General features: G+C 42.1%; 1 protein-coding gene across 1 annotated transcript in view; it reads left to right on the plus strand.

Annotated features, from left to right (window-relative positions):
• Nucleotides 1-1,484: 1,484 nt before the first annotated feature.
• The window catches only part of MBOAT1 (membrane bound glycerophospholipid O-acyltransferase 1), a 56,743-nt gene continuing 42,582 nt past the window's right edge, over nucleotides 1,485-15,645 (plus strand). The window contains exon 1 of the mRNA XM_083884329.1: nucleotides 1,485-1,582. Coding sequence (XP_083740455.1) covers nucleotides 1,493-1,582 — 90 coding nt within the window. The 5' untranslated portion in view covers nucleotides 1,485-1,492. The remainder of the gene's footprint in view (nucleotides 1,583-15,645) is intronic.

The following is a 15,645-nucleotide window of genomic DNA, read 5'->3' on the forward strand; positions in this document are numbered from 1 at the left end:
AAACTACCATGTCTAAACTTGAAGTCACCGTCCCAGAGGTACTAGATTTCCACAGTGAATAAAGCTTTGATATTATCTGTACTGAGTGTGTCATAAATCACTTTTATTCTGTTCCCAAAAGCAGATCAATGTTTTCAGCCAGAGCTCCACAAGCAGCCTGCTTGCGGCAGACACAGCCCATGGAAAGTTCCATCCAGATAGTTTCAGGCTGGCAAATTTCAAACTGGAAAGAGCAACTTATAATGGAAAACGTTGGGAACTCTCATGCATGGCTTTCCAGTTCTTCCAAACTTCTTACTTTCTCCACTTAAAGTACATGTGTGAATGTATGTATGTGTATATTTTCTCATACATTCGATCTGGCACAACTGAAATGAAACTAAAAGAATGTTGTTTCTGTAAATCTCCTAAACAGCCATTGCCTGGGTTTTCCACCCCAGCACTCCCTTGCTCAGCATAAGCAGGGCATTTGAACATGGCACAATACCATCTAAGCCACTATTACAGTTTCAGCTCCCACAGTTGGCAATTACTTGAAGAAAAGAAAACGACGGGCCTATTGAAGTGTGTGTAACCAGGCCCGCAAGGAGCCTGTGGGATATTCCAGGTTGTGAGCGTGCCAGCAGCTGTGAGCTGAGCAGAGAACTTGCAGCGCTGGCCGAGCTCTCCCTGCAACACAACACCGCTTTGTCCGGGGCAGGCGTAACAACACTCCTGCAGATAAGATGAGCTTGGCTGAAGCACCTTTTTAATGCCCATATTTCACTTGCAGCATAAACACATCACTTAAAGCCTAGTACTCATTATCCCCTTTTCCCCCTATGAAGGGTCTCTGTGTACATTAATAAGTAAGTAAATAAATGCATCTTCCTGGGGCTGTTTTGGCTGTGACAGCCCAGCTCTCCCGCGCTTGGGGCGTAACAACACTCCTGCAGATAAGATGAGCTTGGCAGAAGCATCTTTTTAATGCCCATATTTCACTTGCAGCATAAACATATCACTTAAAGCCTAGCACTCATTTTCCCCCTTTTTTTTTTTCCTCTGTGAAGGGTCTCTGTGTAAATTAAGAAGTAAGTAAATAAATACATCTTCCTGGGGCTGTTTTGGCTGTGGCAGCCCAGCTCTCCCGCGCTTGGGGCAGTGAGGGCGGGCACTTGTCTCTGCGGGTGCCGGACGAGTGTGTGCTTTGGGCAGGAGACTCTGCCGGGGGGAACACGGGCTGTCTGCCCGGGGGCAACATGGGCTGTCTGTCCGGGGGGAACATGGGCTGTCTGTCCGGGCGCACCCGGCCCAGCCCCGCGGGCGGCGGGCGGCGGCAGAAGCGGCCCGGGGGATGGCGAGGGCTCCCCGCTCCCCGCCCCCGGAGCCCTCCCCGCCCCGCCCCGGCCGTCGGCGGCGGCCCCGCCCCACGGAGGGCCCCGGGGCTGGCGCGGAGCGGGCGCGGAGCGGAGGGAGCGGCGGGAGGGGCGCGCAGGTGCCGGGGGGATGCGGCATGGCCGGGCCGCCCGGAGCCCCGCACCGCACCACCGGCTCCACCCTGCTGCACCCGCTGAGCGCCCTGCTGGGCATCCCGCTGGACCAGGTGAGGCTGCGGGCCCGGGCGGCATCCTGGGCGTGGATCCCGGGCCGTCGCCGTCCCCGGGGCCTCGGGAGCCCGCGGTGGGAGCGGGGTCGGGCGGGGAGCGGGCTGCTGTCACCGGGGAGGGAAGCCTTTCGCTTTTCCCGGCGATGCCCGGCGCTTTTCCTGCTCTCGCAAGAAGTCGCCGCTGGATGCTGCTGGATGCTGTCGGTCACGGCGCTGAGCTGGCTGCGGCAGCGTTGGGAATGATTCAGGAGCGGGGTGCTGGTCCATCTCTGGGAACTGCGGGGTGCCCTGTGGGGAATCCTTATGTTCAGGCACTGCTTTGGGGACTGCAGGACTGTAGAAGCCCAGAAGTCACTTCCAGCCTAGCCCAAGTGCCTGATGGAGTTGCAAAGTGCATATATGGAGATGGGCAGAGCACACAGACACACACAGAGTGGTCTTCTGGGAGGGCAGCTTTGAATTAAATCCTTAACAGCATGGTAGATTTTGGTCTATAGTGGTGTTTTCTAGTGGTTTATAGTGTCTTAGTTAACTTTATCCCTAACAGGCAGAAAAATGTTGCTCTCCCCCACCCTCTGCCTTTTATTGACTCTCAAGCCTCTGTGCACCTGCTGCCTTCCTGCATTCTTTCAGCCACAAGGAAGTTAACTCTGGAAGTTTGTGCAGACCAGAAAAAGACTCCACCAAGCTACTAGGAAGTTGAGCTGTGCTCTAAGAAACCAAGGCAGCAGAGGTGTGCTTGGTAAAATATCAACAGAAGATTGGGATTTATTTGCTTTCTTCTGTTTGCAGAGTGAGTGGTGCTATGTGTCATTTTTTACTACTGTTTGTTTTTGAAGTTGAGTAAGGAATATGTCATTTTGTAGATTAAACTCCTGCATCTAACCATGCCAGTTTTTCCCTTTTTTTGACAGAAAACAGGTTTTGATGCAAGAAGAGAGATAAGTTTCTCAACACTAAAACAGTCAAACAATAAAGGCCTATAATTACTGTGAGTTATTAGTTTAGGAGAAGGCATGTGAATAGTGATAACTTCTTTTTTGAGCCATTCCATGCCGTGACTGATGAATAAAGGGATACCAAAGAAACCAGGAGTAGCAAACATTTACTGTTCCAGCTTGTTTGTGGTGCCACAGTGTTCGTACAGTGTTAGGCTGACTCAGTTCCCAAACAGCAAAGTCTTGACAGGCTGCTGTTTTTCTTTCAAAGCTTTCGAGATCTCGCCCTCCCATTCAGCTGAGGTGATACAAAGATGGTGTTGTCAGTGGTGAAGATTCTTCTCGTGCTCTTCTGGGCCTGAGGACTCTTTACTGCATCTGTTTCTGTGCTGTGTTTGTCCCTGGGCTCTGCTCTCATGGGTACTGGTGGTGGGCACGTCTGTGTTTGGTGATTTGTGTCTCTAGCCCTTGGCAGTAAGGCAGGGGCCACATGCTCTGGGCTCAGCAGCGTGCCTGGGCTGTGTGAGTGTGTGTGCAGGTGTAGGTGCTGTCCCTGTCCATGACCCTGCTGGCTCCAGTGGCACGGGGGGCCAGGAGGAACCCCCTCTTTTTTGGGGTTCATCACAGAACCCCATTGCATAGCTGCAATGAAATAGACTTTCCCTCACCTGAAAATCCCCCTATTTAATTGTCCCTGTGAGATTATGCCATCAATACGTTTTAAAAATTTCCCCCACTCCTCTTGCCCCACTGCAGCATTCACTATGCCAAGCATGAGGGATTTCTGCTGTCCTGGAATAGGATGTACCCAGACTGTGGGTATGCATGGAAGCACTCTGCCACCACTGTTCCCTCAAATGACATGAGCTGTCTCAACTCTGACCTCCAGTGCTAAGGCCCCTCAGAAGCAAAATAAAAACTTTCACACAGCTCTTCTGCCAGGTGGATTGCTTACCTTTCTCATAAGAATGAGAGTGTTTTGCTGAAGTGGGAAGAAGCTCAATCACTTGCTCCTCTGTGCAGAATGGAGCTCTGTGTATGAAAGACAACTTTGCCAGATCTGAATCCCATGTGGAGCAGGGATTCATGGTTTTACATGAGCCCCTTACTGCAGTGCTCTCTGTGCCTTCTGCTTGGTGCCCAGGCTGCAGCAGGGGAGGTATCTCTGTTTGCCACTCTGTGTCCACATCATTGTTCTCAGCCTGTTGGATGCTGACAGCCCCAGTCTCCCTCTGTTCCATGCACCTGGCAGTTACCCATGGCTGGCCCTGAACCTTCCAAAATGCTGGGAAGTGCCTGGAGAGCTAGAGACAAAGGTAGAGTTTAGACCTCCAGGTCACTGTGGTACGTGAAAGCCATATGTGTCTGTGTTAAATGAACAGAGGACTTGTCCCTTCTTTTATAGAGATGGTTTTCCATGAGAACTGTGCTATGAGAGAGTTCACTTTATGTAAAAGACCAGAAAAAAAATTTGAGCTGAAGGTCTGAGAAATAAAGGTTGTAATCGTTACCCTTTCGTTGCTGGGGCAGAAAAGCTGTGGTGATGGTACTTGGAAAATGTTCTGTCATCTCAGAAGCAGCTGTTGTATCACTCACTATGGGAAACATGGGTGACTATGAAAATGTTGTTTTTCACATTGGTGGTTTTCTGAAGTAAAAAATTGCAACTTGGGTTTAAAAACAGCCCAGAATTACAGAGGATGGAGTTCCTATCTGCACTGTGTACCTGGCAGACCACTCACATTTTGTTTAGGAGACAGTGCACTGCACAAGGACATAGAGGTGTTTTCAGCTTTAGATGCCAAAACAATCCTGATGTGTCAGCATGTATTTGCATGTCTCTTCAGTGGATGATTGATCTTTGAATTTAGTATTGAAATATTTTTTTTTAAGAAGTGCTATATGTGGTAACAAGATTAATGATCTTGAAAGAGGATGAAAAGACTCTCTGTGTTCAATTAATTCTCATATCTCAGGAAAGCAGACTTTGAAGTTTAGCTGACTTGTGTTCTAAAAATATCTGTCTAGGTCAATGATATACCTTCAGCAGCATTTGCAAAAGAATTTTGGGGTGTTTTTTATTTCCATATCACGTATTCTCCAAATCATTGATGCTGAAATGTCATCTCTCCAGTTTGCTTATACAGTGACTTTTGGCAAAGTATATAAGCCAAAAGTATACATGCTTTTTTGTTATATATGCCCAAAATCATGAATTTTGGGATATAGTCCTTAACCAAAAATCAGTGAGATATGGGAAATTAGACATTAAACTCTTAATAGTGTGATTTATGTAAACAAAGTGTGTCCATGTAAAAATACTGTGAAGAAATAAATATACTATTTCAAGATATATTAAAAGGAAATTTAATGGCATTGTTTATTCATTTGCAGTTTTACCATGCCTTCCTAAGCTCTAGGCATCTCTAGAAGTAATTAGTGCTTAGAGGGTTAAGACACATGATTAAAAAGTTTCACTTCTCAAGATTATTTTGTAGTACCCTTGATATGCCAGGTTATCTATTGCTTTAGAAGTAGCAACCCTGGCGCTAATGGTCAACTGCTGTACAACAAACCTGACATTTTGACAGCCCTTGTTACCCTGGCCTATTGCCAGACAGCACCAAGGTTCTTAACTTTGAGGGAAATAAGCTCAGAGGAAATTCCCTCAAAAAACTGTATGAGCATCTTCTCATGTTTATACCAGAGGGCTTTTAATATTGGTATTTCCATTGATGAGGCCAGCCATGTTTCCCCAAAGAGGAAAAAAGTTCACTTGAACTTAATTTTGGCTTTGTCTGCTGGTTGGAATGAAAAAAAATTCATTTTAATTCTTTCATTGTAGGTCATCTGCATATTTATATTTTGGCAGCAGTTTAAATAAAAAAATAACTGTGGATGGATTCTGGGACATGCCTCTGAATCTTGGGATAGTTGGAGTATTAAAGATGTCTTTCTACCATTCCTTAAGTTTGAATAACTCTCTTCACAAAGCATACTGGTGAACTGGTTTAAAAGAAGAAAAAAGAAAAAAGTATATGTATCTTTTTTAACTTTTACAAAGATCAACATGTATTCTGATACCGAAATTAGGGATGGTTTTGTTAACTTTTTTTTCTTAACATTTTTCTTTTCTTTTATTTATTTTTTTTTTCTGTCTGACTCCAGTTTTACTTCTCTGCTTTATGATTTAGCTAATTGGAAGATCTGTTTGTCCCAAGCCTCTTTGCATGACTTTTCTAATCCACTTTGAATGGTGTAAAGTCAAATAATAAAATAGCTTTTTAGAAACTTAACAGACTTGAGTCTGTGAACTTTGAGGATCCTTTAATGGTTGTCAGTAGAGACATTAGGAAATGAAATGTTGAGGAAAGAAAGGTAATTTGTTACAGACCAAAGTGAGATAACTGAAGATGGAAGTTCATTAAAGATTCAAGTGGGGTTAGTATCAGGTTTTTAACTGAAAAAAGCTGCTCTGAGGCACTGGCAACAACTGCCATGGTTGGTACGAACTATGCTACATTTCAATTTCTTAATGCCATCATTTTACAATTGAAAATTCTGCATCTGCATTTTGAATTGCAGCACTATTTGTTACATTAAATGCCTCCCTCCCTAACACATTCAACTGCAAAAAAAAAAAGTAAATTTTTATTTGAGGAGCAATAAGAAAAAATGAAATTTGAATTAAACACATTTATGGAGAAATATTACTTACATGGCCAAAACCAACTTAAATTTTGATGTTTTCTGACTTTTAAGTACCTAGATTTTGTAAAGCTGTTTTCCTTAAAGGAAACCATTAGCTTTTTATTACAATGCCATGAAGGACAAGGCATGATGTAAAGAACAGAGGAGGAATCTTGCTGACCCTTGTTTGGGTCCCCAGTTACACAGGTGCTTCTGAACAGGGCAGTCCATAGTGCATTTACGGGATATCCAGTCTCTGACTTGTTTCAGTCACTTGTGCAAGGTCCAGGATTCTGTATCCTCCTGGACAGTCCTGGGGCAGAGGTATGGTACTTTCTTCCAAAGATTTAGGCCATCTCCAAAGCATTTTTTTCTGTTCAGGTCAGCTATCACTAACAATTGCAATAAATACACGTTCTCTCCTGCTTTGGAAACGTGTGCTGCCTTTTTTCCAACATGTTCTCACTGTGTTTGGCACTGTAGTCTTGTACCTTATGGCTGATGTCTTGATACTACTACTGTAAATATTTCCACATCCCTCATGCCTTGAAAACAAAGCCTGTCCTATTAAGTTTTTAATTTGGCAAGGGACAAAAGTGCAACTGGAATCAGCTGCTTACAATTTTCCCCCTTTTAAGCACTTTCCTTCTCATCTGTGTTAAACAAGATCTGGAAAAATAAACGTTGACGGGCTGCATAAAGTTCCCCAAAACCTTCTCTGCATTAATTACGCCAGCACTGATTTAGTGGTGCTCTGCAGCTATTTTGAGAAAATCTGAAGCAGTGATGAAGACTCTTGGGCTCCAGCCTAGGGCACAGAGCTAGCTCTGTGTTTTCGGGGGAGCCCCTGATGCTCAGGGACTTGCTGTGCATTTGCCAGCCTGGCACGGTATTTAATACTCTGGCTGCTCCTTGGCTCCTGTTACAGTTCACAAGGACGGGCAGCGCTGGAGGCAGGCTTGCCAAACTGCAAAGTGGTGCTGCTAGTCCCTGGGCAGGGGAGGCTGCAGCACTGGGCCTGGCATCACTGCAGGAATCCAACCTTTTGTACTTGTCCAAAGTCAAGTAACCAGGAACATGATTTTTAAAACATGTCAATGGGCCACATTTCACTTTGGAGTGAAAAAATCCCTCTCTGCGTGACTTAATAGTTACAGATAATTTTGACAGTACCAAACTTCACCTCCTGGATTCTTCTGGATAGTCTAGTGAGGGTCATTAAGGAGATCTTGCAGAAACTCAGGTCTGCTCTTAAAAGTACAGCCTGATGCAAAAATTCCTACAGTTAGTTTACTAATAGTGGTGAGAGCGTTTATGTTAATATGTAGTTTGGGCCAGGAGCGTGCTTTGGGAAAGAATCCCTTGACTGTCCCCATTTGGCACATTTTGGACACAAAGTGGGCCTGGAGCATCTGCACAGGGTTCCCTTCTGAGAATGTGAAGCCAAAGGGTGCTTCCCAAGGACCTGCAGTGTTGGGGGTCACACAGCTCAACTTGAGGTCAGCCCCTCTGAACTGAAACCCTCCAGACAATGATGCACAGGAATGAGGCACCTCGCCCTCAGCTGCTTTGCTCTTCAGACCCATTTTTGCTCCACCTCAGCCCTTGTTAAGATGGACATAGTGGAATTCTCTGACCTTCATTTGGAGGTTCCTGGGGAGCGCAGCACTGGTCAGGCTTGTTTGGTCACTTTGAATAGGTGGAATCCAGCCCGCTCTGCACAGGGCTCAGGCAGGCAGCCTGTGCCAGCAGAGACAACAGCCCATGGACACAAACAGCCAAGGGAAAAAACCCTTTGGGTGGTCCTTTCCCAGGGCAACATTGCATCACTCTCCCTCCTTATGACCTTGATTGGAAATATTTATTTGCACCAGTCCTTTTTTTTTTTTCCCGGACTAAAGTATTTTTAAACAGCTTCTGCAAAATCACAGGTGAGCACAGATGTAAAAACAGAAGCACACATACTGACATAAATGGGTTTTTTTTTGAAGTTTTTTGGATGGGGTCTATTTATAGTATGTTGTATCCTTAATGGATTTGATTAGAAATATTTTTTCTCTTGTGTTTCAGGCTTTCCTCATGATAAGAAAATTCCAGGCTTAAAAATTTTTTCAAAAAAACACTTCGTAAACATATTTTTGAATAAAATATGTTGAAAAATTTACAAATTTCCAAAGAATTTGCTCTTAATCATTCCTCTAAGTGTTAATAAAATACCCAAATAGAAGACAATTTTAAAAACCAAAATCCAAAGTATTAAATGGACAGATTTTCCAGCCAGGAATTATTTTAATTTTTTTCTTCAACAGGAAATGGTACTCATTGATCTGAAAACTTTTAAGAAAGGTAATGAGGCAGTCTGTAGCATGAGTGTTGCCATGCTATCTGGTCTGACACAAAACAAATACTGAATATCAGAACAATTCTTCATTTTCCTCTTCCTAGTTGCTTTGTCCTTGTGAAATTTGAGCACACTCAACATTTACGTGGTGGCAGACTGGCTGGATAATGAGAATTTTGCCTGTCCCCTCCTGTCACACCCTGCAGTGTAGTGAGTGGAAAGCAGCCTCAAAGCATGTGAGCTGCCTACCTAGATGATTTAAGCAAAAAGTAAATAGACCTGAGTGCTGCTAAATCCCAGACAAAGACCTGGCAACCCTATGGAATAGCAAGTTTAAAATTTTTGATCAGTGAGGGATTATATTCTGTGGTCTTCAATTTCAGTGAGTGTGTCAGGCTGGGGACTTCTGGGATGGAAAAGAGGCAAGAAAATACTCAATTTCTTTGGATTATGTGCAGAATACTAGAAAAACTAAATAACAATTTCAGGCCAAGAAACAGACTTCAAATGCTGACTGTCATGAACTGGGTGAGTGTTTGCTGCTTCCATAGGCCCTGGTCTTGTGACAAAGCTCTAATTGGACTTGAGCAATTTCTTCATTTGTGGTTTCTTGTTCAAGTGCAATTTGGCCCTGGTATGCAGATAGGGCAGGAATGGGGAAGGCAAAATGACAAGGCAAAACCTAAAACAGTTGAGGACCCCCTCTTTCAACATTTCTTGAATAACTCCTGTGCTTGTTTTCATGCTCATGTATTGGTTTTAAGTAAAACTTTTTCTTTTTAAAAGACCACTGGGTAGAAAAGTTTTAATTTTTAACTCTTACATCTGGCTTAAATGACATTATAAACTGGTGAAAGTACCTTTTTTTTTTTTTCCTTTCAACAGTGTGAGGTAGTGTTAAAGAGAGTACAGTATTGACTGTTTATCTCACGTGCACACACATGGAGGGCATGTTCAAATCCCTGACTCCTATGGTTTGCTTTAAGTATTTATACCAGCAAATTCCACCTGATAGATCAATAATTTATCTGTTTTAGAGAGAGTTTTATAATTACTCTGTTCACTCACAAGTGGAGTTTAAGTAGTCTGACATTTACACTTCTTATGTGTCAGAGCTTCTCAGGATATTTTGCCAACTATGCTGGATTGAAGGGGAAAACTAAGTGTAGACAAATGGAGACAGAGACTGAGAAGTTAAAGTTCATTTTTTAAAAAATTAAATTCAGTTTTTAATGGAAGCTTTAGGCATCCACAGTGAGTTGTAGGCACTGTTAGGACCCACAGCTGTCTATGCCTTGGTGTGTATGTTTGTGTTCATGCTAATTCTCTAGAGGCAAAAAATTGTGGTCTGTAGTTGCCACAGCAACAATAACACTGCACTCAGAGTATGGGTGGGTTTTCCCTACTTTGTACAAGTATGCTGGAAGTGTAGGCCTGTTGCTGTGAGACACTGTGAAATATGATAGACACATGAGAGAGAAAACACTTGTTTGTTTTTTGTTCAGAGAATATAATTTTAGTTTTGTGTTACCTTTATTGTCACTTCTCTGATAGGGTGTTATTTCCCAATTTGCAAACCTAACATCACAGAGAGAAAAATGGGCTCAACAGTTTGGAAGAAGAAAGTTGCAGAAGTGTTCTGCTGATGCTAATCAGTAAATAAAGTGAGGATTAGAACAAAGAGTGATCAGGGCAGAGTGACATAACTATATTTCTGTTCCATTGTGGTTGGTTTTGTCAATGAAAAGGTGACTGTAGCTGTTCTTTGCCATAAACCAGAATGAAAATTTGAGCTGGATAAAAGAGAAAAAAATACAGAGTAAGCTTATTTTCTTAAACCTGCTAAAGCAAAGTGAAGGAACTGAGAGGTTTGCTTTAGAAATGTGACTTTAAAGAAGGATCATGGTGAAAGTGTATGTGAGCAGCATGAAAGAAATCAATCTAGGCCTTAGAGTGATAGAATGTGTTGAAAGATCATTTAGCTTCAACCCTTATTCCAGGGAACCTTCCCCTAGGCCATGTTACTCAAAGCCCCAGGTGGCCTTGGACACCTCCAGGGATGGGGAGTTCACAATCTTTCTGGTCAAGTGAAGAAGGGATTTATTCCCTTCTGTCTCCCACTGTTTCTTCATGTTCAGAGAAGCAGGTGATAGGCTGCAAACTCAACAGTGCCTAAAATTAAGGTGTTTTTCATGTAGTTCAGACCTGGCTGAGAAACCCTTTCTACAGGAGGCTGCTAAGGCCAAGAACTTGACCAGAGCCAGAGTGGACTTGGACATTTGTATGAAAAAAACTGTTTCTAGGCTAGCTTAAAAGAAAATGCTTTTGGAAATACCTGTTCTTTTTCTGGCTCCTCTTAGGGCTTGTTCCCTCTGCAGGCACTGGTTTCTGTCAGCCCTGCCCCTGGTGTTGCTGATGCCTTTAGGATCCCAAAGCACTGCTGACAGTCCGAAGTATGGCTGCTTCCATTATGGGTGAGTGGTTCTGCCAGAGTCATCATCCCCACCCAGACCTTGACTCCGTGCTGGGTTTATTACTTGGGTTTCTTTACATGGTGATAATAGCAGGAAGCACCAGGTCTCTGCAGGGAAGATCAGCCAACACCCAGGAGAGGTCACTTTTCCAGCATCCCCCTTCCAGGCAGCCCCAGCTGTCCTTCTGTTTATTAGTTTATATAAAAAGTAACTGGCTTCTTATATGATTTGCAATGTATTCCCCTGTTGGGTTATCCTCTTACTTTTCTGTTCTGATTTTTAACTGCTGAGGGATTTTTGTCCATATGCTGAGCACTTCCCCTCTGTTCAGTTCATGCTGCATATCTTTAATGCTGTATTTGATAGTTTTGTGATCTGCATATATTCTTTGAATAGACTATGCCAGCAGGTGTCTGCTGAAGTCTGCCTTCATCCTTTGATAGGGTTCTGACATCCTGATCTGTAGTCTGTTATCTATCTGTTTATCGGGCATACATTTTTATGTGCACCATTACCTCAGTTGCCTAGGTGTCTCAGTTGGGCTTCCTGGTTCAGGTTTTTTTTTTTGCCTAGATACAGTCGAGTTAGGGTTTAAATGACTATCAGGAGAAAATAGATTCTGTATCTGCCTTCTCCCTTTCCTTTTCCTGTGCCACTTCAATTTTTGAGCGTAGTTACTAATAAGGATGACGTACCTGTCCAGTTTTAGAAGACTCTAAATGGCAAGTGTGCCTGTTTTCTGTGTCTAGGATCATATTTTTGCAATTGCTTGGAGAATTTCTGTCTACGAGATGGTGGCCTCATTTATTTGCTGACAGGTGGAGGTAGTGGCTTGTGCCCTGGAAAAGCTTCTGGTGGTTTTTGGGGACGCAGGTCACTGATCACCTCCAGCTCCTGAGTTTCCTCCCCCTTGTCCCATACAAACTCCGTGCTTGGGTGCCTCCCAGCATCAGAGAAACTGAAATGCTCTCCAAATCTGAATCTGCACTGTAGTGCTGCAGTAACAGTGGGAAACACACCATGTGCATTTTGAGATAGCGAAGTTTGCTAAAAATCAAACCTGGAATGCTTTCTCAAGGTGCCTCTGAGATATCCAGATGTTAGTGCTATAAAACCTTGTGATAGGGAGGTGGAAATACATTTTGTAAGCCAGCTGGGCAGATCGTGCAATGTCCTCGTTCTTTCAAAGCATGTTTTTTTAGGCTTTATGTGTAAAGCGCTTGCTTGAATGGGAAATTATAATTGTTTATGCAACTTAAAGGATTGTAGAATTTCTTTTCCCTGGCTATGTTCAAATTCTTAGGGTATTTTGAGAAGAGTTCACTTGGAGGTTTTGGAATTTTGTTGCTGTACTTTGTTTCTTGGATAAAAAGTTGCCTGTCACTGCACAGTAGGAGCATCACTGTAATAATTTTAAAATGTAAGACCATTCTTCTCTTTTTTCCCTAACTTTTGAAGAGGAAAATGTGAGACTTATTCCTGTTGCCTAAGAAAAGCAAGTTAAGTTTCTGCTATTGCTGACTCATAGGCGTGGCAAGAATACAAAAATACCATGATTAAGCAAATGTGAGTGAGTTTTTTCCTCCTCATATCGCAGTTATCTTTGGAAAATATCAGTGTTATAAACCAAAGTTCTGCTGTTGTGCATGCAAATAGAATTATAGAGCTTCAGTGGAGGGATATTTAAAGAAGGCTTTAATGAGGTGAGGAAATAATTTTTTTTCCTCAAATGCAGTATAGTGCAAATAAAATTAATTTATAGCCAAATCTCTCTTTTTTTTTTTTGGTTGCTTGCATTTCTTCATTCACCAACTGACGCTTTTTCATGCTGTGTGTTTTCCTGTTAGTTTTTGTTTTGATTTGGTTGCTAAGTTTGAAAACTAGGAAATGTAGGCTTTTTTGGGTTTTGTTATTTGTTTGTTCAATTTGAGGGAGCAACCCCTCAAATTCCTTCAGAGCATGACTTTTTTGAAAGGTACTGATGATTTCCAAATATGTTAATTTAGTGGTTGTTGAGATGTTTGACTTGTTCCAAGTCCTGGGCACTTGTCATCTCCAAGTTACTTGTTTGCAATAGTGTCTGAAGCGGAGTGCCTAAAATTAGACATGCTCCAAAGTTCAGCTTTCAGAGATATTTGCTGTAGATGTAAGGTGCTTGTAACAGGCATAACTAAACAGCTGGGGTTATGTTCTTCTCTTTTTGCATGGTTCACGATCCAAAATAAATGATCATGAAGAAAGTATGCTGCAAATTCTGAGCAGAAATAAGGAAGGAGAAAAAAAGCCACAACAGGATATTGTCACTGTACACGTTTTGTTGCTGTCTTCTCTTCCTGCCATGGTTCTGAAGGGATTAAAAATAAGTCTGCAGCCCACATAAATGAAGGCTAGATAAGGATGTTACATATTGAAAGGCACAGAGCAAAAATTTTACTTTTAAATTGTAGAACGATAGGAAGGACCAATATTATGTGGTTGTGAAAGTGAACATCTGGAGCTGGCAGTTAACAGAGGTTTGCTGATTCTACATGGTCACTGTAATAGCAAAGGAATTAAATGAAGATAATTGTGTTTGAGTTAAAAAAAAAAAAAAGGCAGCACATACACAGCTCTTTGGAAGTAAGCTAAAAATGAAGAAAATAGCTATCTAGAAAATCTGCTGGCCAGCAGAATCAAGTGCCTTAGGGAAAATGTGTGAGTCGGCAAGCTGCTGGAAAATATAAAGTTTTCATTGTTTTTGGAAGCAAAAAGAGGGAGTTTTACTATCCCTTATGTTTGCAAATACAATTGTCTAAATATAAACTGGTTTTCCCAATTAAATAGTTCTGACTAAGGTTTACTGCCAAAAAATGTAGCTGTGCATAGATTTCCTACCCTTGTGCTGTGCTTCTTTATTTCCCCATGTGAAAACCCTCTCTATTGTGCATCTAGTTGAGCTGACTGAAAATTAATTCTAAAGAAAAAAATTTTCTGTAGATTCACTGCACATTTTCCCTAGCCCTTACTGCTAGCTTCTCAAAAGTTTTGTGTGTCCTTTTCTGCCTGTGAAAGGTGACTGGGAATACTTTCTGTGCCTCTTTCACCAAATTCTGTTGACAGCATTATTGGAGAGGGTATGGTCTCCCTTTATTTTGCTAGATTGCAACATAAGACAACAGCATAGATCTTCACCTTTCCATGTTGATGTACCCCAATATTATGTTTTTATGCTTGTCTGAAAGCATTTGTTTTGTTGTTCTTCACTCCATCTGCAAGTGCTATTCCTGTATTTCTGAGACAGAAAAACTACTTAGGCAAGGAAGAGGAGAGGAAGAAGTGAGGTTTCTAGCACCTGCTGGGGGAAGCAGGAAACCAAGGGTGTTTGACTACACCCATTGCGTGGGAGCATTGTTACCCTAAAACTCTTCCACACATATCTAGCAGATATATAGATATTCTAGTTTGCTTTTCTCTTGACTGGCACTGTGGTTTTTTTTCGTTGGTTGGTTTTGGATTTGTGTTTTGTTTTATCCCAGTTCTGTTTCAGGCTCTTGAAATTAGTACAGAATACCAGCATCTGGAACATGATTCCTTTTTATGGTGTCTTTAAGCTTTAAACCAAAAGTTGAAGCATGAGAATCTACAGGTCATTCTTGAAAACTTCACTTGTTGCAACTAAATGAAGTCCAGTTTCACAATCCAGGGATTTCTTTTTGCTTCTGGTAAAGTTAGTGCGTGTAGTATAAATACTGTTTATAAGTCTGCACTGTACATTTCTGCATCTAAACTTACTTGTCTAGAGTACTTTTATAGTAGAAATACCTCTTTTAGAGTTATGCTTCAGGATTTGATGAATTGCAACCTAGAATTGCCTTTTTTTCCCATTGAAATGAGAAGAAATTTAGATGGACTAGCTCTAGTATTGAGATGAGTGTTAAGACAGATAAAATCTATCCTTTTCTCTAGCAATGTCCATGCATAAACTTTTTAAGCACATCCCAATACGCTAATTTTCACAGTGCCCTTGTTTTAAGTTGCTGTGAACATGACTGAGCATTTAAATACAGGATGTTCCAGATTTTCTCTGTTTAAGGCCCTAATAAAGTGTTACATAATACCGTTGCGATGTCTGAAAAGTTTAGTCTTTGATCAAGCCACTAATTCCAAGGATAATGTGCTTAAATTTAGCACAGTGCTGACAGTTTCTACAGTGGGGAAAAAAGCAGCTTTCTTTTGGCTTAGAATAACCTGTCAAGTTGGCATTTTTTTCCTCTTACTGATATTTGTTTCTTTCTGTTGTGTGCACTTACTGGGATATCACTGGGATAATGAGAACAAAACTGCTCTGTTTGTATTGGTTTGTATTTTTAAAGACCACTGACATTTTTCTATAGAGAAGGAACTGAAAATAGAATTGCACAGGCATTGCAGCAGCAAGAATGGGGCAAGTTATTTTAGATGTGCCAGTTCCCATTCTAGTGACGGATTGCACTTTAAGCCTATTGTTTTGTTTTTAAGTTGATGAATATGTGCAGGCTCAAGGTTTTCATCTGTCCTGAAAGTTAAGTGTGTTTTTGAATTGGGACTTTACAAACACTGCTGTAAGGATCCTGCCATTCCTGCTTTCAGGCAACTCCC

Source organism: Zosterops lateralis (assembly GCF_965231275.1).
Source record: "Zosterops lateralis genome assembly, chromosome: 1".
Taxonomy (NCBI): Eukaryota; Metazoa; Chordata; class Aves; order Passeriformes; family Zosteropidae; genus Zosterops; species Zosterops lateralis.